Genomic DNA, 26,384 nt, shown 5'->3' with positions numbered 1-26,384 from the left:
TACACCCAAAACCAATATTTGGAAAGACACGCCTATTCATTTCGTGTAATTGGTGATCATGGACATGGACGTCATCGAAACCTTTACAATGATAGTCTGTCATTCTTTATTTTTCTGATTAGATATTTTCCACAAACTACAATATTTTGGAGCAGAAACCTTCATAATCACTCATGTTCTAATTTATCTATGTCATTCTTCCATTTTCTTTTCTGTGGTGATTATTTGACAATTTAAAATGTCTGTACTAGAATCAAAATTAGCGAAAATTATGTGAAAATCTGCGGTTTTTATTCAAAATTTTGAGTCTTATTTAAGTTTTCGGCTGCAAGATGATGAAAATCCTCAGTACCGGTTTTTACTGTTCAGATTTAGTGAGAACCAATGTTGGGTTGTTAGTGAACAAAAATGCGAAGGCATCTCCTACTCAGAACTTTACCCGGTCTACTAGTAGGTGTAGTAGCAAATGCAAGTAAGTAGTAACAAATATATTCTTTACTCGTTTAAGTATTAAGCCTTTTGTTATATCGCATATATTGAGGTTAGTGAAAATACTTCAGCCCCTGCTTACTATTGAATTATTTTCACTCATTAGCTCGAGATCACTTACCTTTCGAAAGTGGTTTTAGACCGGTAACTTATTTACTTTTGTTATTATATTTAGCCTCATCTTATATTATATTTCTCCATTCTCGTTCCTAAGCGGCGCAGACAATACTTAGTAAACTTTTCACTTTATTATAATCAAGAAGTGTTTGACGAAAGTGCTTGACGTTTCGGCACACTTCACACTAGCCATGCAACGTGAAAGTTTACAAGCCGTTGTTATGCACATTTTACCTTTATAATTTCAGACCCAGCATTCAACACTTGATCTGCTTCAAAGATTGGAACGCAGATATGGTGTTAAGCATAATATACAGCGCCATGAATTTAAAATGTATGTTAGCCGATACACATGGACAGAAAATGGTATGAAAATGGATTACAGAAACTATTATTACTATAAGATTTACTTGATTTTACTGTGTGGTCATAAATGGGAATGCAGGAAGGGGACGCTCTAGAAAGATAAACACAAATCATATCGGTGACGTCAGGTGCGTAGTACTAGTAACCGGCGGTCCTGTAGGACCAGATGTATGGATGTGGATCAGACAGGGGTGAGGGGAAGTTTGTAAGGATCGTACCTAGTGGTGTTCTTTGCTCTCTGCCTACCCCTATGGGAAAAAGACGTGACATTGTTAGGGTTAGGTTTCCTCTAAAAATCCTCCTAATAAAGCTAAAAATGTCTACAAGATCCTTTAAATCTTATACTTCTACGAATCAAGTATTTTTTCGACTACCCAAAATACGACCAGAAATTTCCAGATATAATTTTTATTCCACTTCATATTAATAATTTGGCGAGGTCCATACTCAAGGACTTACTTATACCAATAATATCCTGGGTCCCGATACTGATTGGTCCTTCAAGCTACAAGAGGCTACTTAATGGGTACCCACTAAATAACATCTGTTACTTTATGAACCCAAATTATCGAGTATCCAATTGGTAATAAGGCTTTTCCTTTGAGTATGTATATTATTAATTTTGGAATTACATAAGTGTATCAATTGAAATAAAATTATGTCATGTTTTTTTGCCGACATTCTAATAAATACTTACACAAGCTGTAATTTTTACTTGATATTTTCTATAGAATATATAGAGTGCGGAGTAAGTACTCGGCATAATCCTTGCATAATTACCTTTTATAACCATTCAGGCTATTCAGGCAGAACAGATACTCGTGCTCATCAAACGCATATTTGTGACAGAAAATAAAAATCTTATATCTTTTTGAGACGTCTTTTTTCGCTCCCAGACAATATAAATTTCCACTAATCTATACTAATATTATAAATGCGAAAGTAACTCTGTCTGTCTGTCTGTTACTCAATCACGCCTAAAAAACAACCAATTTGCATTAAATTTGGTATGGAGATATTTTGATACCCGAGAAAGGACCATAGGCTACGTTTTATCCCGGGAAAATGACGCATTTCCATGAGAAAATTCAGGTAGCGGACGAAGTCGCGGGTAAAAGCTATTACAATATATTTTTACAGCAAGTACTGCCATGTTCAAAAATAATGATCTTGGAAGATCACAATGAGCCTGTTCTTCGTATGGCGGTGTCGAAGGCTGCGTCGTTACTGGGCGCTGCTGATGTACTCATCACAGATGTTATAGATTGGAAGCATGATTATGTTAGCAGGTGAGCTCTTGCTCTTACGTAAGTAAATTTTGCTCTATAGGGTTAATAAACTTCCTTCAATTGAGTTGAAACTCAAACCCTATGTGCTAAAACAATTTAAATAAAATTAGAGCTATTATAATAAATTATTTTTCATTAAATAATGTTCTCCTTACCGTATGTCCTAAATATTTGGCTACAGAGCTTAGCCAGCTTGCTGTTCAAGATTTTATTTACAATGTCTAAGTGTGTGCACAATACACAGGTGTATGTACCTACACACACTATTCCCCAACTCATGGTGCAACGGATAGCCAACACGAGTGATCAGGCAACATACAGGACCGGCAGCTCTACATGCTTTTCTAGGCACGAAGGTCTTATAATTTCAACTTGCTAACTCCCGGCAATACATAAAGAATTTCTAGACAGAAAATGAGAACTACTGTTAATTGAACCCTACAATTAAATACTACTTACTGTGAGGTCACAATTAATAAAATTTTGGTATTTTCAGAGTGTTTTCAGAAATGGCGGATGTGATATTCGTGTCGACAGAAAAACACGGCTGCATGAGATCTTTTGCCAAGTACTCCTTAGTTCCTATATTGTGTATGAGATCCAGACGTCATGCCAGCATCCAGTCCATGGCCACCATCATGTCTATATTGGTAAGATTTCTTTACCTGGCAACCATACGCCAAGTTCCTACTGCCTAGTGGTTTATAATCGTTCTAGTATGAAAATAAACTATATAGTTTGCACTATGTTCTCAAAATAGTGAGTGGGAACATAAAATCCTTTTGATTTTCTGTTGGGATCCGAATCTACTTCAAAACTAAAGCGCTTTTCTTCTTAATGGGTAAAGAAACCATGAAATGTATTTACACGTTTAAACAGATGAAAAGTAGACAACTAGCAGGAAGGTTTATTCGGTAACTGATTAATCATTGTTTTCCAGGAGGACTACGGGACACTACAATCAATGAAAATATGTTACGTCGGTGCTCCCCACCCGGTGCTAAACGACTACCTGCTTCTCTGTCCTATGCTTGGAGCTAACTTCGTGTTCAAATGTTGTTGTAATGTTAGTATAACGCATAGAGCACTTCATTAAGATCGCGCTTTACATGCCTGGCCATAAACGTCTTAACACAGCTTTACCGATTTGAAATACCAAATGAACCCCCTTTTCCATTTCACAACCTCTCACACTATAGGTACCTACGCGTTCTATTTCTATCTTCTGAGTGAGCCGTCTGAAATACCTCACATCATTAGTGTGGAGACCAAGAATTCAAAACATAGTAGACGAAGCACGAAAAAAAAATCTTTAGTAGTAAACCCTAATCAGAAACATACACTTTGAAGATTTTATATTTAATCAACATTTTTGAAGAATTACGACTTCATATTGTTCCAGGAATTCCCCGTGAGTCCCCTCCTGATGAAAACAGGACAGACGATGTGCGAGAAGTCGGCGACCAGCGTGAAACAAACGACGACCACTTTCGAAGCGCTTTATTGTTCTACTGTCATCATATCAGGACCGACTACCAAGAAGAAAGAAAAGATACCGGAGTTCAAGTTTAATTTGCAGGTGATAAAACTTGACCAGTGTATTTACCACAAGCATACGAGGGACAGAAAAACAACCAGAAGAGGTTGTGGTAGCCATTGTCTATTTGCTGATAAATTATCTCCATTTGGTGCTTTTATTATCGGCATCGCATGATAGTAGGCTCTTAAATAAGTATTTTCTTTAGGAAACGACACACTTATTATATTATGTCGCTCTCGTTGCCATTTTTGATGACAAACGAGATCAAAGTTCATAAGTGTTCTCCCTTTATACACAGAGGCTTTATACAGGTAGAGGTAGCGTTACACACCTAATTCACCTTTATTTGACAGGTTCTCTTCGTGGACTAGCCTAGGTGATATTCGAACGGGTGGTCTAGGTAGACTACCTCTATACACAATCAACACAATGTCTGATTAGGCAAGCTTTCATACTGCAATATAAAGAAAGCGCAGATCTCATTAAACAACTCACGTAAGAAAAGATTTCCTAAAAAAAGAAGAACTAACATTTTGCCATATTTTCAGGACATCGCAAGAAGCACAAACTGCCCCTGGACATACTACCACACGCTACCACGAGGAGAAGAGGTAGACGACGAGCTATTCTGGAACCGCAGGACAAGAACCTTCAACGCATATAAAAATACACTGTACATTGCTGCCGCGCTGATGGCTTTTGCTGTTAAGGCGTACAAGTTCTAAAGTAATACAGCAATGTATAGCGGGATTTGCTGATAGAAGAAAAATGAGAAGCATCCATTGAGTAATGATGCTAAAATATGGATATGAATTTGGTCAAAAGAGGAATTGTGTCAAAATTTTCTCTTTTGATCTCAACTTTCAAAGATCTCGGACTGTCAATGGAGAATGTTTACAAATTTGGATTATTAGCTCTCCATATTCTCTGTTAAAAATAAAAAACACTAGTGAAAGAATTACTTTGATACGTCAATTAGTTTCCGATTTATAAGTAAAACAAGTTGTAACCGCGCGAGTCGGTGTGACGTCATTATACATTACTCTAAGTCTGGCTCAAATAGTCTTTTTTAATAATATTTACTATTATTACGCTTTAAATGTAATAAGCAGACGAAAACGCAACAAAATACTGCATAAACTATTACATCTACGGCTGGAGACTTGATATTAAGCGGGACGCGGCCCGCGCGGCATGGTGTACTATGACGTCACGCTGTTAGCGGGACTCGATATTTTTTGAAACTTTGAATGCTTGCAATCACTAAAACAAAAACTAGTTTTCATGTACATGTACAGGCTTTACTGTGTCAAAATTTCAAGCGATTTGGCATACCTAGTAACATTCTCCATTGAATGGCTGAAAAGGTGAATGACTTGATGATACGACTATGTATATTTTTTGTGGAAACTTGTCTTGTCTGTCCCACGTAAAACCGAGTTGTGTGTGTGTTATGTTCCAAGTGATTTGTAAATGTTGGTATATTCCCAATCATTCCTCTAGCCACACTGTATGGACAGGATTAAATATTAATTTAATTTAATGTAATTTATTTTACCCTTATTACCTTCAACATTGAAGAGTGTCATACCTTATTACCTATATTTAAATAAAATTAGTCCAATATTCTTCCTAGTATTTCAAGAAAATATCTTATTTTGCTAAGAGAAATCTTGAAGTCTTGTGAAGTCGAAATAAAATGAAATAGTATATTTAAAATTGTTTTATTTTAATAATATTACTAAATAACTATCAACAGTACTTACTAAAATTACATTTGGAAATGTTAATGTTTGAGAACTTACTTTTACATACATAATATCACCCCTTATATACCCAAAGGTGTAGGCAAACATGTATGAAACACGCCTCTAACTTGATTTCACTAGTTACTTGATTTTGAATCTGCAAAAAAACTGATATGTTGGCTTTATAGTTAAAAAACTCAGATCAACATTCCTCATACTAGTTTTCGTTGTTGATTACAATGACATACATTTAATAATGCAACTAAACATCTGGAATTGAGAATAGAACTTAGGACAAATATTGGGAACCATTTTGTTTATGTATATGCATAAAAAATTAATGGCCCACTGCTGGGCAAGGGTCTCCTCCCGTAATGAGGAAGGATAAGTCCTTCCTAGTGTGGTAGACTCAAGGCCTAAGGGCCTTGAGTCTACCACACTAGCCAATTATTGCAGGTTGGGGACTTTGCATACCTTCAAGAACTGTTTTAAAGAACTCAGGCATGCAAAGTTGCAAATGCATATAACTAGACGTAAATGTTATTCAGTTTTATGTAATATTCCTGTTTTTCATAACATTAACATTTCCAAACACTACACTAAAATAACTTAATCTTTCTGATACTTGAACTTTCCTCTCATGAATGATGGTAAAGGAACTACTCCAGGACATGGTATTTGACCATACACCTCACAGATACAAGGCCGCTCACAGCCAACACCGAAGTTAGCGGGATTGTCTTTTTTCTCTGCGGCTATTGCTTCTGCTTCAAGAACTTGTTTGGACTTGCCTGTGGAAAAAGACAAAATTTAAAACATGATTTTAATACATAGTCATATATAATCTCTATTACACTATCTGGTACAATACTACTGTTGTACTAGAAAGAAGAAAACTTATTTTTTGCATAAAAACCAATCAAATCTAAACATCAAAAAATTTAATAAACGAACTTTGATTCACTTTCTTATAAAGTACCACGCTTGGAAACCATCAAAACTTGACTATCACAATAATGGAATAAATAAGGTCAATATATTTACTATTTTTTTTTATAGTGTTTTAAAATTAAATAGGACTCTTGCATTCAATGTTAACTGTTTGGATTTCAATTGAAAAGAGTATAAAGTTCTTAAATATTAGTTATTGGAAACCATTAAACTTGACTAGATTATCACAATAATGGAATAAATAAGGTCAATATATTTACTATTTTTTTATTATAGTGTTTTAAAATTAAATAGGACTCTTGCATTCAATGTTAACTGTTTGGATTTCAATCGAAAAGAGTATAAAGTTCTTAAAAATTAGTAACCAAAGGTGTACCTAGTTGTATACATACCAACAGTGTTGAGTAAATGCTCTAAAATGTCTTCTTTTGACTTGTTATCAATATCAACCAAAATTCGTCTTCCATCCTCGAAATAACACTTAATAAATGGCGATGGCGTTAGATTCTTAAACGTAGCAACCTGTACATTCGGGTTTTTGTACTGTATTTGTGGTAAATACCAGAAAACAAACTCTTTGGCACCCGCGTTATTCGGTCCGTGAATATTGTATGCTACTGAAAATATCTTGATTTTGTCCTTCAACACCAATCTGCCAGCATTTAAATAGTTCAGTGTGCGCCTAATAGGTGCTCTTCCTTTCATGAAAGGCATTTTGGCTTTATTTTTACAATATTTTTGTGAAAAAGTACAGTATAACCTACAAAATTGTGTAACCTCAAACTTTATCTGTCAGTGTCAATCTTGACAGATGACAGCACAGACTATAAACAATTCAAAGACCTTGCTTTCCACTATCCTTAATTTATTAAGGAAAACAATTTTGCGCACATTATGATTGTTGTACGTAGGGCAGCTTAACAGTAATTTCGAGGTAAATAGAAATTAAATAGATGATATCTCACTGAGCAGAAAACAGAAATCAGTATCTCAGTAGGTACCTAGGTAATGTAAAGGAGCGATTGTATACTCTTTGGCAGGTAATACTCTGTCATAAAATATACACTTGGAAAAACAACAACATGTAATAATTTTAATTTGACTCCATCACATCCAATTACATCCCGAATATATCATCATCATGACATCGACTAGCAATCATATCACTACATAGTTCAGTATGAGTGCTCCAAAGAATTCGAAACAACAACAGCCATGTGGAAAAGTGAAACATCCGTGTAAATATTGTCTTCAAGCTGTCACTCGGAAGACAGGATTGCAATGCCAGGGAGCTTGTAAAAAATGGGCACACTACAAATGCCTGAACTACACTCCTGGCAAGATAGCCGATATAAAAGCGGGTATAATAAAAGTAACGTGCCCGTGTCCTGACTGTGTGACGAATGCACCGAAGGAATTTCTTGTGAACCCGCCGTATACATGCTCGAACCACAAATGTCCGGCGAACCAGCGCCCGAAATGCACTGCAAAAGATTGTCCTACTAACGCACCGAAAAAGTGTCCCCAGTGCCCATCACCGCCGCGGGAACCTTCGCCTCCGCCGTGCCCGCCACCGCTGCCAGTATGTTTGCCAAACCCGGATTGTTTGAAGCCGCGGACTCCACCACCGCCTTGCCCTCCTTCCCCGCCCCCCTGCCTCCCGCCACCACTGCCTCCTTGCCCACCACCCCCTCCTCCTTGTCCACCACCCCCTAAACCGGTCTGCATACCGAGCCCGCCCTCCCCACCAAAATGCCATCCCATATGTAAAACAAGTGGATCACCCTCTATGTCTCTCCTCTCATCTGGTTCATCTGGTAAGTTTTTTCCTGAACATAATTTTTTGCCGTTTTAGAAAGTGAAATTTGTGGATAAGTGAGAACAGCAACATTACTTTAGAAATTAAAATTTCCATCCAAAGAAGTAAATGACTGAGATCATTGTAATTACGAGACCTTGAGCAGCCGTAATATATACCTACACGTTACACCGTATAGCTACTATATTTATCACGATAGAACCTGCATTTAACATCTTATTTTACGGTCCCTGAAATCATTTGTTTGCAGGTTCTCATCGGAATGTACGGGTGTCAACATCTGATGGCAACTTGAACACAAAGAAGAAAGCATCTATGATGGCAGCTCTGCAAGACATGTGCTGTACCATGGGCAAGCTCACCACGCAAATCAAAGACCTCATGGGCAAAATGGTAGCTTGATATAAATCTTCAAATGTAAAAAATACTCAAACCAAAAGATGCTTTAAATTTTGAAGAAATATATTTTAAAACCAAACTAGTTTTTATTCTAAGCTTAATCAGTGTTTTATTGATTTTAGGGGAAACAAAAATGCGTAAAAATATGTTGATATTTTATGACATTGACTGTGGTATAGATTCTGCCCGGTTAGATTGAACCGCCTTGGTGGGATCTAAGATGGAAGGTGCATCGAAACATAGACTGAATAGAAATTGTGGAATAGACGAAGATTATAAGGATTGTAATATGGAATCGGTTGAGAAGAAATGAGTCAGAGAAGTACCTTTTTACTAAACACTAGCCATTTACTGGATAAGTTATATTTAACAATTATCAATAAAATAATAAAAAAACTATGTATTTTTTTATTTAAAGATAAAGTGATGATGATACCTTTCGAAATGGTCAGGGTACCGTGTGTAGTACTCCTAACCTTAGACGTGACTGCAGCCAAGGAAGTTTGTAAGGATGGTACCTAATATGGGAATACCTATGGGAAGAAGGCGTGATTTTATGTAAGTTCGTATGTACCTATGTATTAAATAGAAGTTTGAAAATTACGTGCTCATCAACTTCTTATCCATGGATAGCTCGAGACAAAAGGGGAAAAGATATAGTACCGGTCAATCGCCCTGATTTTGCCTCGCGTCCTATGAATCCCAAAAACCAAACGATTGGAAATATTTCTTTAAATTTATTAGTTTGGCAATAGAAATATTTGTTACTTCATTGAATAATAATTATTATCTGGCAACAGTAAATTGGTGACGTTGGTAACATGCATCATTTTGGGCAAGTTTTTTTTATTGATGTATGAAGATATAGAAAATGGTGTCCAGACATATCCTAATACGTCGTAATCACTATTTAACTACTAAAATACTTCCAAAATTTTACATTCTAAATTGGATTGTATTCTCTGTTTTACACTACACTTGAGACTGTGCCATGAGGCGCCCATAGCCTCACCGGTCGGTAAACGATGCCGCCCATGGTCATTCTGTAGATGGGTGACCGCAAAGTGGTATATGAGCTGGGCGCCTCCGTGCTTCGGAGGGCACGTAAAAAGTCGGTCCCGCTTGTTGTCAATCATGATAACAGTCGTTAGGCCACGTCTAAGGCCTTCGGGCGGCTTGAACAACTTTGGCACTAGGTTGACCGCTAACCAAGCGATAAGAAGAAGAAGTAAGAAGAAGACTGTGCCATCATAAAAATAGAATTCTTTAATTCGGAGTTAATGCACTAGCCAATGTCAGAGACATAAGACATTACTTTGCCTCCTATCTCAAATTGCTCCAAATATTATTATATAAGCCTAAAAAAATATTGAAAACAAATGAAAATTACAGTACTTACCGGCGTTTTGCACGGTTAAATGTCCTTCGAGTGGATATAACTTTTGAATCAATAAAAATGACTTGGATGCCTTCGTAGATGGATGATCAGACGCAATAAGCGACCGAAGAGACGGGAAATGCAAGGGAGAGGCCTTTACTCTGCAGTAACAGACACAAGTAGGCTAAATAACATAAGAACAATATACTCGACAACTCACAAATAAACCCAAAAAACCTTTACAGAATCTTATAGATCAACCAACCTTCGTTTCTAACTACATTGAAAGTCACGGATCCAGAAATCCAAGCAAAGCTATTTCCATAACTTCCTCTTCTTTCTAGATAGACGAACTAAAAAAGAAGAAGCAAGTCCTCATCTGTACTTTGAAAAACACGATTCATAGAGAACAAGCAAGGATACTTTTTAAGAATTGTTCTGACGTAGACGTTGTACTTCTACAATTGTCTATAATCTTTGGTATATTCCGACTGTTCATCTGTCAGAACTAAACATCAAACAAGAAAAATGTAGTTCAACGCTACAAAATAACAAAATCAATAGCCAACAACACAAAATCCACGAAACTATGTAGCAATAGAACAAAACTGAACAATCCATCATTGTTGTGACAAAGGTCTTAAATACTTGAAATAGTCATGTCAGGTTGCTGCAGACCAGATCGACTGTGTAAGATATGCACTATAGACGTGAACGATTGCAACGGCCTACGATGTCAGGGGGTTTGCGGAGAATGGTACCACTACCGCTGTCTTCACTTCACTCCAGGCAAGGTCCATGATATAAAAACCGGTGCTATAGTCGTCAGCTGTCCTTGTTTGGACTGCAATGCTGGCTGCCCTAAAGAATACAGAGTACAAACTGATTTCTCGTGCTTTGATAACTGCTGCCCGGCTAACCAACCGCCGAAATGTGTGAATATGAGCTGCCCGCTGAATATGGCTTCGCCGCCTACTCAACGGCTTGGCCAGTGTGGGACCGGCTGCTCCAACCACCCACCTCCGATGCCTTGCAATACATGTCCGAGTCAAAGACAGAAGCGTCGTTGTAAATCGCAAATGAAGTCCAAAGCTATGAAAGCTCCAAAGAAGAGGTGCCAACAGGAAAAGATTAAGAGAAGGAATAAGACGCAGGGATGTGACGGCCCTTGCTCTATTTTATGAGAAAAAATGCTGCTTCAAGTTTTAATGAACATGTGTCTTAGTGTCTATTAGGTAATAAGACCATTGTCGCATCAATTCACAATGCAAGGAGACATCTAACATTTTAAAACAGCTTGTAATCCGAAACATTTGATCCAATAAAACCAAAGTTCCGACATATTAAAATGTTTTACTTACTTATTTTACTTATTTATTCTGCCACCAGAAAGAGTGGGCAGAGTAGTATCACATGCTTCCACTTTACTAGGTGAGTCTATTGTGATGAATATAATAAAATGCTTTAAAAAAAGAAACATACGTCGTTGATACAAGAGTTCAGGTCACAATATTTCAGATCTTTCCATGCTTTCTTTAATATCTTCTTCCTGCTTTCTTTTATCAAAACAAATTGACCGTTATGTATTTTGAATGAAAGCTTAGATTCGCGATCTCTAAAACAATTTCAAAAGCGTTTCACCATGTGACCTTGTTGCTAGATCTATGTAATCCTCTTTTTCAAAACCCATAAACATGTTCTAGGAAAAGTCAAATCTGAAAAATTACATAACAAGTGACACATTCCAACAGTCAACAGCAAAGAAAAAATATTTGTCATGTCGGTCCCTCATACAATATCCATAGAATAGAAATTACATCTACCACATAACGATGGAGAACTGACAGCAAGCAAATCATAGAAAAACCACCTATAACCCTGATGTAAGTTACAAACCAGTTTCATCACCATGTCAAAATGCAACAAAGTCAAACGTCCGTGTAAGATTTGTTTGGGGCCAGTGTCCACCAAAAACGGCTTACAATGTCAAGGAGCATGTCAAAGCTGGGTGCATTACACTTGCCTGAACTACACCCCAGGAAAAATCAAAGACATAAAAGCTGGCATCATAAAAATAACATGCCCCTGCCCAGATTGCAGAACAAATATGCAAAAAGAGTTCAGGACCGACCAGCCATTCAGTTGCAATAACGAGATGTGCCCAGCTAATCTGCCCCCTAAATGCGAGAATAACAGATGTCCGGTGAACAGTAGATTTGATCCGCCCATGCCGCCGCAATGTCCTCTGGATCATTGCGGTACTGACTGTAAAGAGTTCAGTGTCCCTCACTTGCCGGGCATCAAGCCTCCTTGCGTGCCTCCACCTTGCGCGCCACCGAATATTCCTCGGTTGGCTTGTACGGGTCCGGTTCCCAGACAACCCTGCCCCCCGCCTCGCCCGACCTGCCAGAACCCTTGCCCACCAAGGCCGGTCTGCAAGCCAGTAACTCGCCAGCAGTGCGTCGCTTCGTATGAATGTTCACCATCACAATCATATGAATCCGGTTGCTCATCGTCATCGAGCAGACAAGATCTTCAATGTGATTACGGAGTATACCCAGTCATGGACGCTCAACCTTCTAATCATATGATGGAGCAAATGTGTAACACTGTCGGGCAGCTCACGAACCAGATCAACGACTTGATGTGCAAGATGAAGCAGGCCTGTAACGACAAGCCAGGATCATGCGACCAGCCAGGACCAAAAAGTATGTGTAAAAAACCATGTTACTGTCCTGGGAACCCTTCGCGAAGAAGTTCCAGTTCTAGACAATTCTCACTTAATTAATTACCTTGCAATTATCACTCCAGTAGCCACGTAATAGAATTTGATCAATTTTGTAGTTTATATTTTCCAAATTATACCCCTAAATGTTGAAATAAAGTATAAAGCACAATTTTGAAAACTGAGTTTAATTTTTTAGGTAGACGGAGGTAATCCAATGGATGAGGGATTCGGCTGGCGCTCGGGAGGACGGCTTCGAACCCAATGCATTGCATCACTTACGTGAATTCCCAATACCAAGCTAACAAGAAACACCAGCAGCTCACTAAATTGTCACATTTTAAAATAATATTTAGATAATACACCATATGTAATTCTGCTACATCCTTTTTATTTTAAAACTTTTCCCAACTGGTCCTTTTTTGTCGTAAACAATCATCATTTAATAGAATTCCCAGTGAAGTAAATATACCCTTATATTTATTGTCATCGAAACAGCATGCTATTGATGATAACGATACCGTCGGATCGATTCCCAAGTTGTGTGTGTCTGGATGAAAATCTCCTTGAATATGCCTTGACTCCTAAAACCCTTTGATTAAACCCATAGGTAAATAAATATCCAGACAGTTATTTAACTACGGCTAGGATAATGTCTTCAGCGAGTAAAATACATTTTCTTTCTGTATTCAAATTCAAAGAAAAGAAAAATGCTTCACAAAATGGGAAATCATTCTTATAAAAGTTATCTGATTCCCAAATCTGTTGTAAATTTTTTGCTACGTCATGTATTGCTCATATATCCACAGTCTGTACCCAAAAAGCGAAAAATAGTTTTGTCTGTCTATCCTTTGGCCGTACATCCATAGGGATTCTCCATTGTTGCATAGCTTTTTGTGCCGAGTATTTTTTTTCTTTTATAGCATCTGCACACAACATTTAAGTTTGTTAAAAATTATCCATGGAATATTCTGACAAGTGTCCTGCAAAGGACTTTTTAAGACCCATGTTCCCGACAGCATTGGCTCTTGATGGATAGGCATAATTTATGGGAACTTCAATTAATAGGAAAGTTAGAAAATAGAGTGGTCTTTGCGAAAAAAGCATACAATATAAACAAAAACTAAAATTTACGCAGACGACGCCCATAAAAAAAGCTAGCGAAATAAATTTGAATATTATAATAGCAGTCTTCGTATTTTTTCAAGGATTACTGAAGTCGCTAGGTCGTTCACCCCTATGAGACCAGCAGATAGGCAGTTATCCGCGAAATTGAGATTGTACATTCATTAATCAATATATTGAGTTATTCTGACATTTGTTAACAACCTTTGGGACTTTCAAATACCTTTGTGTATATGAGAACAGATTTGTATTTGAGAAATATAAATAGACAGTAATAAAAAGGTAACAAAATAAAAATATCTTGCTATTTTTGTGAAGGAGTGGCGATTTCTGCAAAGTTATATTTTTATGTAATTTAAATAAATTGTGACTAATGTTGTAATGTATTTAGACTAGTGGCGTTATAATTTTAAGATAAAAGTAGGAACGTATTTTGCAATGGCAATAGACTCTTTTGTGAAGTCCAATTTACCATAGATTCTAACTAAGCTCAAAGTTTCATAAATAGATTTTTTTATAAAAGAGCTTGTCTATTTTCACGGTATAAAATCAGCTTATTAAGCTAAACTACATTTATCACCCCTTTTTTCCCATATGGGTAGAAAGAACGCCATTTGGTAGAATAAACAACTTCCCTTGCCTCATTCAGATTAAGCCTAACTAAAGAAACTAAAAATAAAAGACTCCTGGATACGAAAAAAATCTACCTTATAAAGTCGAAGCAGCAGTCAAAAAAAGTAGATCTATTTTTTACGTTTTTTTAACGACAGCGACTTCTATTACAAAACTGATATTAAGCTATTTAAAGTAAATAATTCTTGGTAAACATAGAAAAAATCTTCAAAAAAAATATCAAACAATTTCTATAGAATGTGTTTACATATTCCATCTATTTCAACAATGGGTGAGCAGAAAGTCGTTGGGCAAACTTCAAATGTGTAGTATTGTGTAAGTCTGATTGGCAATCTAAGTTGTTCCAAGTTGATCTGTAAACTAATGTGGCCTGTGGATTGGTTGGGATTGAGGTGTAAAGGATGGTAGGTCTATTGCAGTGCAATATTTGAAGGTTCTTCTACTTGAAAGTAAAATCTAGCAAACAAAAAGTTAAATAAAGTTCGAAACCACAATTCGTAAATATAATCTTACTTGCTGACTTGCGCAGATCTGCTAACGAATTTTCTTTACTTTAAGTTTTTTTCCTTAAGAACTTTCGTGTCTTAAAGACAATTTTACAAAAACAATAAGTCGAATTTGTTGATCCGTCCTTGAGTTTTGCGCTGAGCAACACATTGGCGATTATTTTTTATATACAACTATTTGTTCCGAATGAACTCGAACCTACAACTCTCAACGCGATTTTTTACATATACCTAAAGATACATACAAACTCCTTTTATTCGACTTCGACGGGAACTTTTCCAAAATACTTAAGGGAACTACTTTTCGATCGCACAAATAGTGTTATTACGTTGTGACTTCTATCCGGTACGGTTTCATTGCTGAATGACTTCTCATGAAATGTTGCATAGAGATAATTGAAGACCTGAGATCATTTATTGACTGTGTTTTATCTAAAATCTTCCTCTAAATCCTATTACCAATACATCAAAATTACGTTCGAGTAGAGCCACGCGGCTTGTTGAAAATGTACGAAAATGCATCTTAACTTTCGTTTTCACAACCAAGGTCATTGCACCCTGTCAATACTGACTCTTCAGTTCCATTACCCTCGTCCTTCAAGCTCTCCCAAGCGACTGGCAGCCATTAATCTTATATAAAACAAAACAAATATCCACACATTACATTCTTGATTATCTATGATTAATTACTTTAATTAAAAATTATTTAATTAAGTTTTCTGGTGTGTACTAGATTTATCTAATTATGTTTTGGAAGATAATTTGTTTCCCATAATATAGGATAAAGGTCGGTTACAAAGATGAAATTCTAATTGGTCCCTTAATCAGTCTTTGAGATTAAAATATTAGGTCGGGGAGAAAGTCTTTTCGCATTATAGTATGTATGAACTTGTAATAAAATCTCTTTGGCTTCAAGAATCACAAATGAGTACACGGTTCAATAGGTTTCTTTCAGTGAGCTCGAGAGGTACCCAAATATCGAGCTTTTTTGTGTAGAGAAAAGATTTTATTACAAGTTCATACATACTATAATGCGAAAAGACTTTTTCCCCGACCTAATATATATTGAACTCCTAATTTTTGCGTCTCCAAATCTATAGGAGGAATCTATATAAATAAAAATAAACCACCGAAATATACGGGCATAAGTTTAGAACAAACTTGTAACTGATGTTATTTTGTCAATAAAATAAACTTTATAGCTTAATATTTAGACAAATATTTTCACAGGATAAATCTTACTCCGTATTTATCCGCACAGACGAATGCGCGGGCAGACATCGGTATCTACAAACATATAATATCACCTAAAACATAACGTCGGAAGATGTTATCAAAAAATTACTCAATAATTATCTTTTTTAATAAATAGCACTGTTAGGTTTAATAGGTTTTGAGTTCAATGACTTTAATATTGCTTTACACGAGTAAACCCATCGCTATATATTAGTTTTTCTTGATTGACGTCTATTTTATATCGCTGATTATTGGCAGGTCCTCGCGTGATCAATTACTGTATCAACCACATTGTAAATCTTTTGGTGATGGAAAAGAGTGGCCGTGAGTTTCTTGCTAGCTCTTGTAAAAAGGCTCTACCCCCTTTCCGAGCTAGTGGTAGATTTAGTAATTGTAACGACTATCATTAGGTGTCAATATTATTTAAATGATTTCATTTTTGATATTGTAATGTAATCCACCGTGTAATGTAACCTGAATTATACGTGTAGATGGCACTGGGAACGTAACCGAGCGTTAAATACACTCGTCTGTAGCTCAATTCTCAACTACTATCGACTACCGACAACCGTCTTGTCATGGAGAAATTTTGTATGAAAATGTTATCAGCGCCTCTAACGAGCGTCGTAGGAACTATTTTAGCAGTACATTCTAAATGTCAAACTCTCGATACTCGATAGTACAGATTATACAGAATTGCGCTACTGGACCCAGTTTCATAGACTCTCTACTTTTCCTTTCTAGCGAAGGAAGTCGCAGGCCGATACTAGTGATAAACATTGCCAATGTCACCGTCAAACACTTGATTTATAATTTAATTGAAATCTCCAATCAGAGATCTAAATCTAAGGTAATTTTGATAATCAAAGATACAGGACATGTCTTACTAATTCTTTTATCTCTCGGGCCCTTACATATATAGTTCGTTCGCAATTATATTCAGTTTAGTCAAAAAGTCGATTTTTGTGATTATATTTGTCTAAATGGAAGAGAAGAAATACGAGTATAAAAGTCTGAAAATGGATGAATCTATTAGAAAACAGTTGGCTATTATGGCTTGCAGTAAGTGCTTTATTACTATTATCTTAATTATTCCTACATCCTACTGGGCTACGAGAGTGAAGGAATAGAATTGTGCACACACTCGAACACTATAAACCAAGTCCTGCACCGTAGGCCGGTTTAAAGGTGGCACCATAGCCGCACCTTCAAACTCTTAAAAATGACGTCCAGTAGGACATTATTACATAAGTTTTATTAACTGGCGGGCAGATTAGTGTGTATTTGCTTAAGAATGGATATGTTACTGTAAAAGCCCGAACGGTGGTAAATCCTAAGATTTTCCGGTATAACCTAAGATTTACCAACTCGCAATGGTAAAAGTCCGAACAATTCTTTTATTTCGAACTTTTACCTATATTCACTTGATGATATCGAGATGTCGCCGGAGCCCCGCTTCGCGGGGCTCCTCCTTCTAGGTGGTTAAAAAAAAATAACCACGAAGCGAGCGAAGCGAAGCTCCCACCTTAGCCTTCTAACCTAACCTACCCATGTCGCTATACCCAAAACTCCTTCTTTATAACAATGTCACAGTATATAATTATACCGTGAAATAGTTATAAACATAGTTATGAAGGAGGATTTTTTTATATATCGTAACATAGTTTTGAAACTCTGGCTTGTTCGGACTTTTACCATTGAGAGTTGGTAAATCTTAGGTTTTACCGGAAAATCTTAGGATTTACCACAGTTCGGGCTTTTACAGTAACAGATATAAACCAAAAAAATAATTTGCTGGGATCATATCAAATTGCGTTCTTTACTTTCCGAAAACCCCGATTGTAACTTAGCAATTTATATAATTATGTCTTCATATTGTTTTTCTTATGAATAAAACCCTACATGAAATGAAACTATTAATTTGGAATGGAAAAGATTGACGACAGCTAAAATAACAACTTAGGTAAAAATTACTAAGAATTTTGTAATAAGTTATCAGTCAATTTGCAGGATATACTAAAATATAGTTTTATCTTTGAATTATTATTTTTCAGTAAACATTGGTCAGATAGTAGTCGGCTACAGTGTGGGCTGGTCGGCTCCTATCATACCGAAGCTTCAAGACTTGGAGACCAGCCCTCTACCAGATATAGTCACTGACCTTCAGGTATCATGGATTGGGTCATTACTGTACATTGGTTCTGTAGTAGGTAAGTGACACCAGTATTTTAATAATTTTGTATCTATGTTAATAATTTTCACAAAAACTGGCTCTCTACCACAGTTCAGTATAAATCTCTGCTCTTTGTTTATTTTCAATTAATTCCCGAGAAATATTACAAAAATATTGACACTTTTCAAAGTAAATTCGTGCATTTATTATTTATCATTTTTTTCTGGCTGGTAGACTTTTCTTAAACCCAAATAAAAAACAAAATTCTGTATATTTTTCCGCAAACAATAAAACGATTTGGCACTGCTAAACGCTCGTTATATTTGAAAACAACTGTGACCGACTTTAACGTATCCTTTTTATTGTATCTATCACAAAACTAAAACTTGAATAAAATAAAAAAAAATCAATTTCAGGACCCTACGTGACCGGTATCCTCTCAAACCTCATAGGCCGGAAGCCGTGCCTCATCATAGGTGCTCTGCTGAACATCTTGGCTTACATCCTGGTCGTCACTACTAACAACATCACCATGATCTTCGCAGTCAGGGTCATCAGCGGCCTCGGGATGGGAATCACTACCGTCTGCAATATCGTTTATGTTGGGGAAATTGCGTGAGTAGCCTTTTACAAGTTCTAACTAGCACTCTTGATCTGTAGCTCGATTCTCTACTACTATCGACTACCGACAACCGGCTAGCTATCGAGAAATTTTACACGAAAATTTGTCTAGAGCCAACTGGGTTCCGTAAGGACTATTTCGGCAGTACATTTTAAATGTCAAACTCTCGATACTCGACAGTACCGACTGTAGAGAATTGCGCTACTGGGTTCTTGAATTCTCATAAAGTCGCTGTCGCAGAATGTCTCTTTTGAAAAATGTCGCGTCACTAATACACACATATTTGGCTGGGCATTAATCGGTTCAGCTGGATAATAAAATTATAATATTCGGGCAATATATCCTTCGACATCGCAGCACCGGAATGAAAACCGAACTTAGATGATTGGACTCGAAGAAACTACCCTAAAACCTTATGTCTTTACTTACGTCGTATTTGTGTCGGCTCAGTAATTGCTTTGAGTCGGTTTTGTTGTTCGATAAATATTGCCAAATTTAATGTGCTAACTATTTTGTTTGTTTAAACATGTTCGAGTCGACATATTGTGTAAACAAACAAAATAGTTTGTATGCAGCAGACAGCCTCTAGAACATCCTAGACCTAGTTATAAATGCTACAGTTTATATGGCTGCTTATTTGTACTCTTATGCATTGCATTATAATAATATGTACTCTTTACGCAATAACTATCAAATCAGTTTTGATAAAATTTGTCTGATAGATAGTTCGTACCATACAACAATATTAACCCCAGAAAAATAAATTCTTACTATTACATTAATTTGTATGATCTTAAACAGAAATTCAGTTCATCGATTTCCTTTCGACTTACTGTTGTCATATCTTGGTATAAAATTTGCAAGTATATAAACAGGAAAACTGACTCAATATCAAAAATGCAAAATAATCAAAGCAAAAAACACCGCAATGATTTAATGGTCACCTTGACCTCTACTACAGGTCGCTGTTAACTTAGATTACTATCTAGATAAGCGTTATCAGTCAGATATCTTGATAACTTCACACGTGTAAATGCTGATAAGACAATTTAAGTGCACAGTGTGGTGTTTAGTCATAATAAATGACAAATGGAAATTTCGAGTTTATGGTTGTACGGTAGCGTATTTCTGCGACTTTCTAGTCCTATGATCAAGTCCCGGATAGTGTAATTTTTGTATGATTCTGTATTGCTAGTCCACTCAAAAAAGCAAGTGTAGAGTAGAGAGGTTTGGAGTATTCTTCGAGCAAACTGTGCAGGAGTCTGAAAATTTATATAAATAAAAATGAGTAATCAAAATGTAAGTACGCGCATAACTTTTGATCAACTGAACTAAATTGAATAATTTATATTTGTAATATATTTGTAATTGTCGGGACAAGGTTTTGGGATCGATGGGATCAAAGTTCCCACGGGAATGGACTTATCCAAATGAAGTCGGGCCAGTCTGCTTGTAGAAAATAAAATGCCCCAAAAAGCAATTAACCGTAATACAACTATGAGAACATGACAACATCTTTTTTATTTATTTTCGTGGTAACATGGTAACATGGTAAAGACATTTATTTTTGTTAACCCAGGGTTCAACTTTAAGACTCCATAACCCTATAATACCACGAAACAGCGTCTTATTTACAGAAAAACTGTACAAATAAGAAATAACTTTCGAAAGCAGCGATTTCCTTTTGGAAACGAATGCTAACTCCCTAAAAGATTTCCCTTAAAATATGATTTTAAACAGTCCTATTTACATATTCGTGTCACGTATCTTATTTATATTTTTCTATTTATCTTTTTGCTACGTGCTTGTATTTTGTGCCTACTTGGAAACCGTACTGTACATTGAAAATTCCCTTTTGCATATTCTTTTGAATATATTAGTTTATTTTAAGGTATTTCTGAAGCTTTTCATTATTAATTTTGATGGTGTCAACGACACCTTAAGGTGTTGAAAAGGAATAAGGATATTTAGATACTAAATATATGTTTTAAACTCAATTAATTATCGACTAGGAAAGGAATGAGCCAATTAAAAATCTCAGTAAGTATATTATTAATAAACAACTGTATCGATTCCCCATTTAAAATACACATAAGAATATACATACATATTTACATATAGCACTATCTATATAAACTCATATTATTATGAAGATACCTAAAATCAAGGAAGTAAAAAGTAAGTTTTATTTTCAAAAATCAACGCTTAAACAATTGAAATAGGAGAAGAAGCAGGCAAGCGGTGCCGCATTGGTTAGATAGTTATTTAATAAGTAGGATTTCCAATCTTTACCGTAGTACTAAGCATTCGAGCTATAAAAGGGTTTAAGTTTTTATCTCAATATTTTATCCCCTATTGTTCCCATTAAAACCCTTGGAGACAGTTCAGGTATTATTTATTTCAAACTGAGTGTTGAAAAAATAAAGAGTGCGTTTACCCCTTTTTAAATGCACCATGCGTCGGGAATCAAAATGAGTTTGAACAAAAGTTTTAACATTTTTTAAAGCATTAATTAATTTGAAAAGGTGTACATTTTTTTAAAAGATATATTTACTTTAATTAAGCACCGGCTGTAATTCAAAATGCGCGGTAATTTTAGGTAAAAAATTCATGCGCTATTTTTTTTTTCTATTTAAAAAAGCAACTCCCGCTTTAAGGATTGCTCTTGTATCGCGGGGACTTTTACAAACATACAAACAACGGACATAATAGTGCAGTCAATTAAGCTTAAATTAGGTAAGAATCTCGGAATTCGAGATACCCAGCTGTAAGTCTGTAAATAATTGTATATTGACACCCTAAAAGTTGTCTCAAAACCTACATATGGTAGGGTGTACGCAACTATAAAATTTCAAGGTCCAAAGTCCCAAAAACCGGTTTTTTGAGCTTTTTTTGTAAATATCTCATTTCCTATGGAATTTTTGCATTCGTATTCATTACCAATATTGTACAGTATAAAATTCTCTACAAATTTTGTTTGAATTTTTTTTTTAACGGTGAACCGTTTTCGAGATAGAGGGGGGAGAGCGCGCGGTCACAGGATCATTTCAAGTCAACCGGTGCCTCCGGTCGAAGATGCGCCATATATATTATAGTTGATGAACTATCGATAAATCAATGATTAATAAATATTTGTCAATTTCTATTAACTATTACATTATTTTTTATCATTTTTTTCATAACCTATCCACTTTTTATTCAGTATTCATTAACTTATCAAAACTTACCTGCCCATGTAATTGCAGAATTTTTCATGAAAATATAGGCACTATATTTGAATTTTAACCTAATTAATATTAATAACTTCTTACATGATGAAAAAAAAACAAATAAATCAGTATTATTGAAAAGATATAGATTTAATATAATTATGAAGAAAATGATGACACCAATGACTTTTCGAAGTTATGTGTGTATTAGAAATAATTGTCACATGCTTGAAGCTTTTATTCATGCAAGGTTTCCTCACGTGAAGGAAAACATCGTGAGGAAACCTTGCATGAATAAAATTTGTTAAATAGATTTATTGAGGGCATGCAAAGTCCCCAACGCGCACTTGGCCAGCGTGGTGGACTCAAGGCCTAACCCCTCCCTCATTACGGGAGAAGACCCTTGCTCAGCAGTGGGACAGTAATGGGTTAAATTTATTTATTATTATAATCATTGATTTATCGATAGTTCATCAACTATATATGGCGCATCTTCGACCGGAGGCACCGGTTGACTTGAAATGATCCTGTGACCGCGCGCTCTCCGCCCTCTATCTCGAAAACGGTTCACCGTAAAAAAAAAATTCAAACAAAATTTGTAGAGAATTTTATACTGTACAATATTGGTAATGAATACGAATGCAAAAATTCCATAGGAAATGAGATATTTACAAGAAAAGCTCAAAAAACCGGTTTTTGGGACTTTGGACCTTGAAATTTTATAGTTGCGTACACCCTACCATATGTAGGTTTTGAGACAACTTTTAGGGTGTCAATATACAAGTATTTACAGACTTACAGCTGGGTATCTCGAATTCCGAGGTGAACTTACTATAATGACTGGACTATAAAGTATGACCAGACCCGAAATAACTATTTTTGGATCGCACAAATAATTGCTCCGTGTGGGAATCGAACCCACGACCTCCCGACGCAATGGTGACCTAAACCACTGCGCCACGGAGGCAATCAACTTAGTTCATGCTCAGTTTCTTAGCATATTCTGTGGCTTGTTTTTTAGGTATTTCTTAATTCTGCGGCTGGCAAACTTAATATAAGTTCTATTTTGTGACCCTGAAAACATCCTACTACAACTACCCAAATTGTGAAGAATTCCTAAAATTCATCCATATTTTCAAACTCTTTTCAGATCAACCCACATCCGCGGGATCCTGCTAACTTCCACTTCCATCGTGGGTATAACCGGTACCCTGGTAGTCTATGCTATAGGACCTTACGTGTCGTACGTGGCTACTGGGTATATCGCCCTGGTCATCTGTATGATGCATCTCCTAACCTTGGTGCTGGTGGTCCCGGAGTCTCCTGTGTATTATGCTATGAAAGGTGAGAGGTGTCTACTTTTTGATATTTTTATGAGTTAAAATACTTTGCAACTGAAAATCCCTGTTTAGATTTAAAAAGAGTTTTTGGCTGGCTTTTGTTGTAGATGTTAAAATTAAAAATCTACTGGTCACAGTTTTAATAAAGGACTCCATATATTATTATAAAACACGCAACAGAAAAATAATCAACATAATATTTTAGGGAAAACACAGAAGAATGGATTAATTTTCTTAGGCCTAAATAAATTGTCAACGAAACTAAATGAGCTATATGAGTATCACAATATTCGTTAAAATAGTTTTTAATACTATTGCAGACAAAGACATAAAAGCAGCCAAGACTCTCAACATGCTCGGCCGAAGCAGCGACGTGGAAAAGGTCATTGACACCTTTGCAAAGAAGACCAAACAATCTTCCAGCAAAATAATGGACTGGATAGAAATCTTCACCATTAAATCCAATAGAAAGTCTCTTTTCATCACTTTTTTGCTTGGAGCTTTTCAACAGACGAGTGGGGTTGCAATCGTGCTGTTCTTTGCGACCACCATCTTTGATTTAGCGGGGTCTTCGATTAAGTCTGATGTGGCTACGATTGTTATTGGAGTGACTAGGTTAATTTCTAGTCTAATTGCACCGACTTTTGTCGAGAGTAAAGGACGGAAGATCTTGCTGCTGATTTCTATGGCTTGCTGTGCTTTCAGTTTGGTAAGTTATAACAATTAAAATATTCATTCCGTCTCATTAAAAATTTAGCCCACTACTGTCTTCTCCCGAAATTAGGGTGGGACTAAGCCTTAACGCTGGTCAAGAGCGAATTGCAAACTTGGTATCATTCAAGGACTGTACTAAGCAACTCTAAGACATAGGTTTCGAGACGATATTTAGGTTATACTGAACTGAAAATTTCTCATTAAATTGTTATTATCTCTTACTTTTTATAATTAAATCTCTAGTCTATAGCTCTATGTAGGTATAGTATAGATACAATGTTTCTGATTTCAGTCACTTCTGGGAGTATATTTCTACCTGGACAGAGTAGACAGTGCAATCCTGCCATCGATAGGCTGGCTTCCACTCGTATCTCTGATTGTATACTTCTTCTGTTACGAAGCTGGTAAGCATATTTAAATCTTACACTACGACTTAAACAGCTGACAATGCTACACAAACATTTCACCTAATTTTGAGTCAGATGCGTCGAGCGTTTCTGTTAGGAAGAGAACCAAACAAAATTTACCTTTGATTCGTTTGAAGTTTCGACTGTAGCCAGAGTTAACTTGCTACAACAGCCAGTATAAACTGCGTAAAATCAACGCAAAAGCAAAACGCCTACACTAGCTACCACATTAGCAAATTCCGATTGCTATGAAAATCTCAGAAGTCGTAAAGACTTCTGAGATTTTCATAGCAATCTATGATCTAGACCACAAATCGCCATAATATCACTTCATTCAGTAAGGCTGTTCCATCTTAACCCACTATTTTTCTATCTTTAACCCTACTTCCAGGTTTCGGCACAATCCCAAACGCGATCGTCGGTGAGATGTTCAGAGCGAACGTCCGCGCAAACGGCTCAGCATTAGCCATCACCCTCACTTGGATCATCGGCTTCGCATTAACCACCAGCTTCACCACCATGGTAGATGTCCTGGGCGGTGACGTCACCTTCTGGCTCTTCGGAGGGTCTTGTGTCTTGGCTTTTCTGTTCACGTATTTTTGTGTCCCTGAGACGAAAGGGAAAACTCTTCATGATATACAGGAAATGTTGAGTTAGTGAATGTGTGATTGTTTGTGTGTCTGTGTGTTTGGAAGTATTTATGTGTTTGTAAATGAATATAATTTAAGATTGGTTTTAAAGCCTTTGGTTGAGTATCAGATAACCTATCCAATAGATACGGGGACAGCAAATATTTGGAAAAAAACCAGTCAAAAAATTTCCATAAACTATTCGAGCTACTGTAGAAAAATATGTATTTAGCTAAGTTTTAACTTAAATAAAGTTAAGTTAATTTTAAGAATTTTTGTATAATATGCATAATAAGAAGAAGTAAATGGTCTACGTTCTTGCTTGCTGAGTTTTAGAAAATTATCGGTCTAAAGTATTTTAAGAAATAAATTAATGTTGTCTAAACACGTGTACCGATATCTTCATTGTTAAGCCTATTTGTAAATATACTCCAGTTAATGATACGCTAGTGAATAATTTAAGTATAATTAACATGTAAATACAAATTAAGGTTATCTCGTTTATTTATCTTTTCTTTTATTTTAGAAAACCAACACCCGTAACTTGTTGAAATATTCAAAAGGACCACGTGCTATATTGCAATTCAGAAATCTAAACACAAAGTCTCCATAAATGATGTATGTAATCCTACTAATATTATAAATGTGAAAGTTTGTAAGAATTATGTATACCCTTTCACGCAAATACTACTGAACCGATTACAATGAATTTTGGTATACAGGTAGCTGAAGACCCAGAATAACACATAGGCTAACACATTTATCCCGGAGTTCCCGAGGGATAGGGATTTACACGGGAAGGGTTTCCACGCGGACGAAGTCGCGGGCAGCCTTTAGTTTATAATAAACACATAATAAAAAAAAAATATTTGTTGATTGTTTATATATTGTTGTAAAGCCTCTGTTCATTTTCCTTGACTCGACACGCTAACGCGTATCTAGATTCATTTTATTATACGCTAAAGGTAA

At 36.1% G+C, this 26,384-nt stretch overlaps 4 protein-coding genes across 4 annotated transcripts; 3 read left to right on the top strand and 1 right to left on the bottom strand.

Moving 5' to 3' along the window:
• The first annotated feature begins 305 nt into the window (after window positions 1-305).
• LOC142983711 (ornithine carbamoyltransferase-like) lies at window positions 306-5,316 on the top strand. Its single transcript, XM_076130718.1, has 7 exons — window positions 306-472; window positions 855-972; window positions 2,113-2,261; window positions 2,758-2,911; window positions 3,202-3,327; window positions 3,664-3,840; window positions 4,350-5,316. Exons 1-7 carry the CDS (start codon window positions 333-335, stop codon window positions 4,524-4,526), a joined length of 1,041 nt encoding a protein of 346 aa, XP_075986833.1. The 5' UTR covers window positions 306-332; the 3' UTR covers window positions 4,527-5,316.
• Window positions 5,317-5,509: 193 nt separating this feature from the next.
• On the bottom strand, window positions 5,510-7,303 carry mRpS25 (mitochondrial ribosomal protein S25). Its single transcript, XM_076130414.1, has 2 exons — window positions 6,893-7,303; window positions 5,510-6,340 (listed from the first exon to the last, which is right to left on the bottom strand). The coding sequence occupies exons 1-2, from the start codon at window positions 7,212-7,214 to the stop codon at window positions 6,159-6,161; spliced, it is 504 nt and encodes a 167-aa protein (XP_075986529.1). The 5' UTR covers window positions 7,215-7,303; the 3' UTR covers window positions 5,510-6,158.
• A 249-nt stretch (window positions 7,304-7,552) lies between these two features.
• Window positions 7,553-13,156, top strand: LOC142983389 (uncharacterized). The gene is made up of 4 exons (XM_076130224.1): window positions 7,553-8,317; window positions 8,570-8,712; window positions 11,979-12,804; window positions 13,021-13,156. Exons 1-4 carry the CDS (start codon window positions 7,681-7,683, stop codon window positions 13,032-13,034), a joined length of 1,620 nt encoding a protein of 539 aa, XP_075986339.1. The 5' UTR covers window positions 7,553-7,680; the 3' UTR covers window positions 13,035-13,156.
• Window positions 13,157-17,304: 4,148 nt separating this feature from the next.
• LOC142983386 (facilitated trehalose transporter Tret1-like) lies at window positions 17,305-25,443 on the top strand. Its single transcript, XM_076130223.1, has 7 exons — window positions 17,305-17,383; window positions 18,376-18,531; window positions 18,911-19,109; window positions 23,476-23,669; window positions 23,986-24,374; window positions 24,672-24,783; window positions 25,178-25,443. The coding sequence occupies exons 1-7, from the start codon at window positions 17,305-17,307 to the stop codon at window positions 25,441-25,443; spliced, it is 1,395 nt and encodes a 464-aa protein (XP_075986338.1).
• The last annotated feature ends 941 nt before the right edge of the window (window positions 25,444-26,384 follow it).

This window comes from Anticarsia gemmatalis, chromosome 24 (assembly GCF_050436995.1).
Source record: "Anticarsia gemmatalis isolate Benzon Research Colony breed Stoneville strain chromosome 24, ilAntGemm2 primary, whole genome shotgun sequence".
NCBI lineage: Eukaryota > Metazoa > Arthropoda > Insecta > Lepidoptera > Erebidae > Anticarsia > Anticarsia gemmatalis.
This window is presented reverse-complemented; position numbering and strand designations above follow the sequence as displayed.

What these genes read in the sequence shown, in the direction of transcription:
- LOC142983711 (XM_076130718.1), top strand. Translation starts at nt 333, where the DNA reads ATGATGAAAATCCTCAGTACCGGTTTTTACTGTTCAGATTTAGTGAGA. An exon ending in CCACCATCATGTCTATATTG is followed by an intron (nt 2,912 to 3,201) that starts GTAAGATTTCTT and finishes ATTGTTTTCCAG; the next exon opens with GAGGACTACGGGACACTACA. An exon ending in TGTTCAAATGTTGTTGTAAT is followed by an intron (nt 3,328 to 3,663) that starts GTTAGTATAACG and finishes ATATTGTTCCAG; the next exon opens with GAATTCCCCGTGAGTCCCCT.
- mRpS25 (XM_076130414.1), bottom strand. Translation starts at nt 7,214, where the DNA reads ATGCCTTTCATGAAAGGAAGAGCACCTATTAGGCGCACACTGAACTAT. An exon ending in GCATTTACTCAACACTGTTG is followed by an intron (nt 6,341 to 6,892) that starts GTATGTATACAA and finishes CTTTTTCCACAG; the next exon opens with GCAAGTCCAAACAAGTTCTT.
- LOC142983389 (XM_076130224.1), top strand. Translation starts at nt 7,681, where the DNA reads ATGAGTGCTCCAAAGAATTCGAAACAACAACAGCCATGTGGAAAAGTG. An exon ending in CCTCTCATCTGGTTCATCTG is followed by an intron (nt 8,318 to 8,569) that starts GTAAGTTTTTTC and finishes ATTTGTTTGCAG; the next exon opens with GTTCTCATCGGAATGTACGG. An exon ending in AAGACCTCATGGGCAAAATG is followed by an intron (nt 8,713 to 11,978) that starts GTAGCTTGATAT and finishes CTATAACCCTGA; the next exon opens with TGTAAGTTACAAACCAGTTT.
- LOC142983386 (XM_076130223.1), top strand. Translation starts at nt 17,305, where the DNA reads ATGGAAGAGAAGAAATACGAGTATAAAAGTCTGAAAATGGATGAATCT. An exon ending in TGTGTATTATGCTATGAAAG is followed by an intron (nt 23,670 to 23,985) that starts GTGAGAGGTGTC and finishes ATACTATTGCAG; the next exon opens with ACAAAGACATAAAAGCAGCC. An exon ending in CTTGCTGTGCTTTCAGTTTG is followed by an intron (nt 24,375 to 24,671) that starts GTAAGTTATAAC and finishes TTCTGATTTCAG; the next exon opens with TCACTTCTGGGAGTATATTT.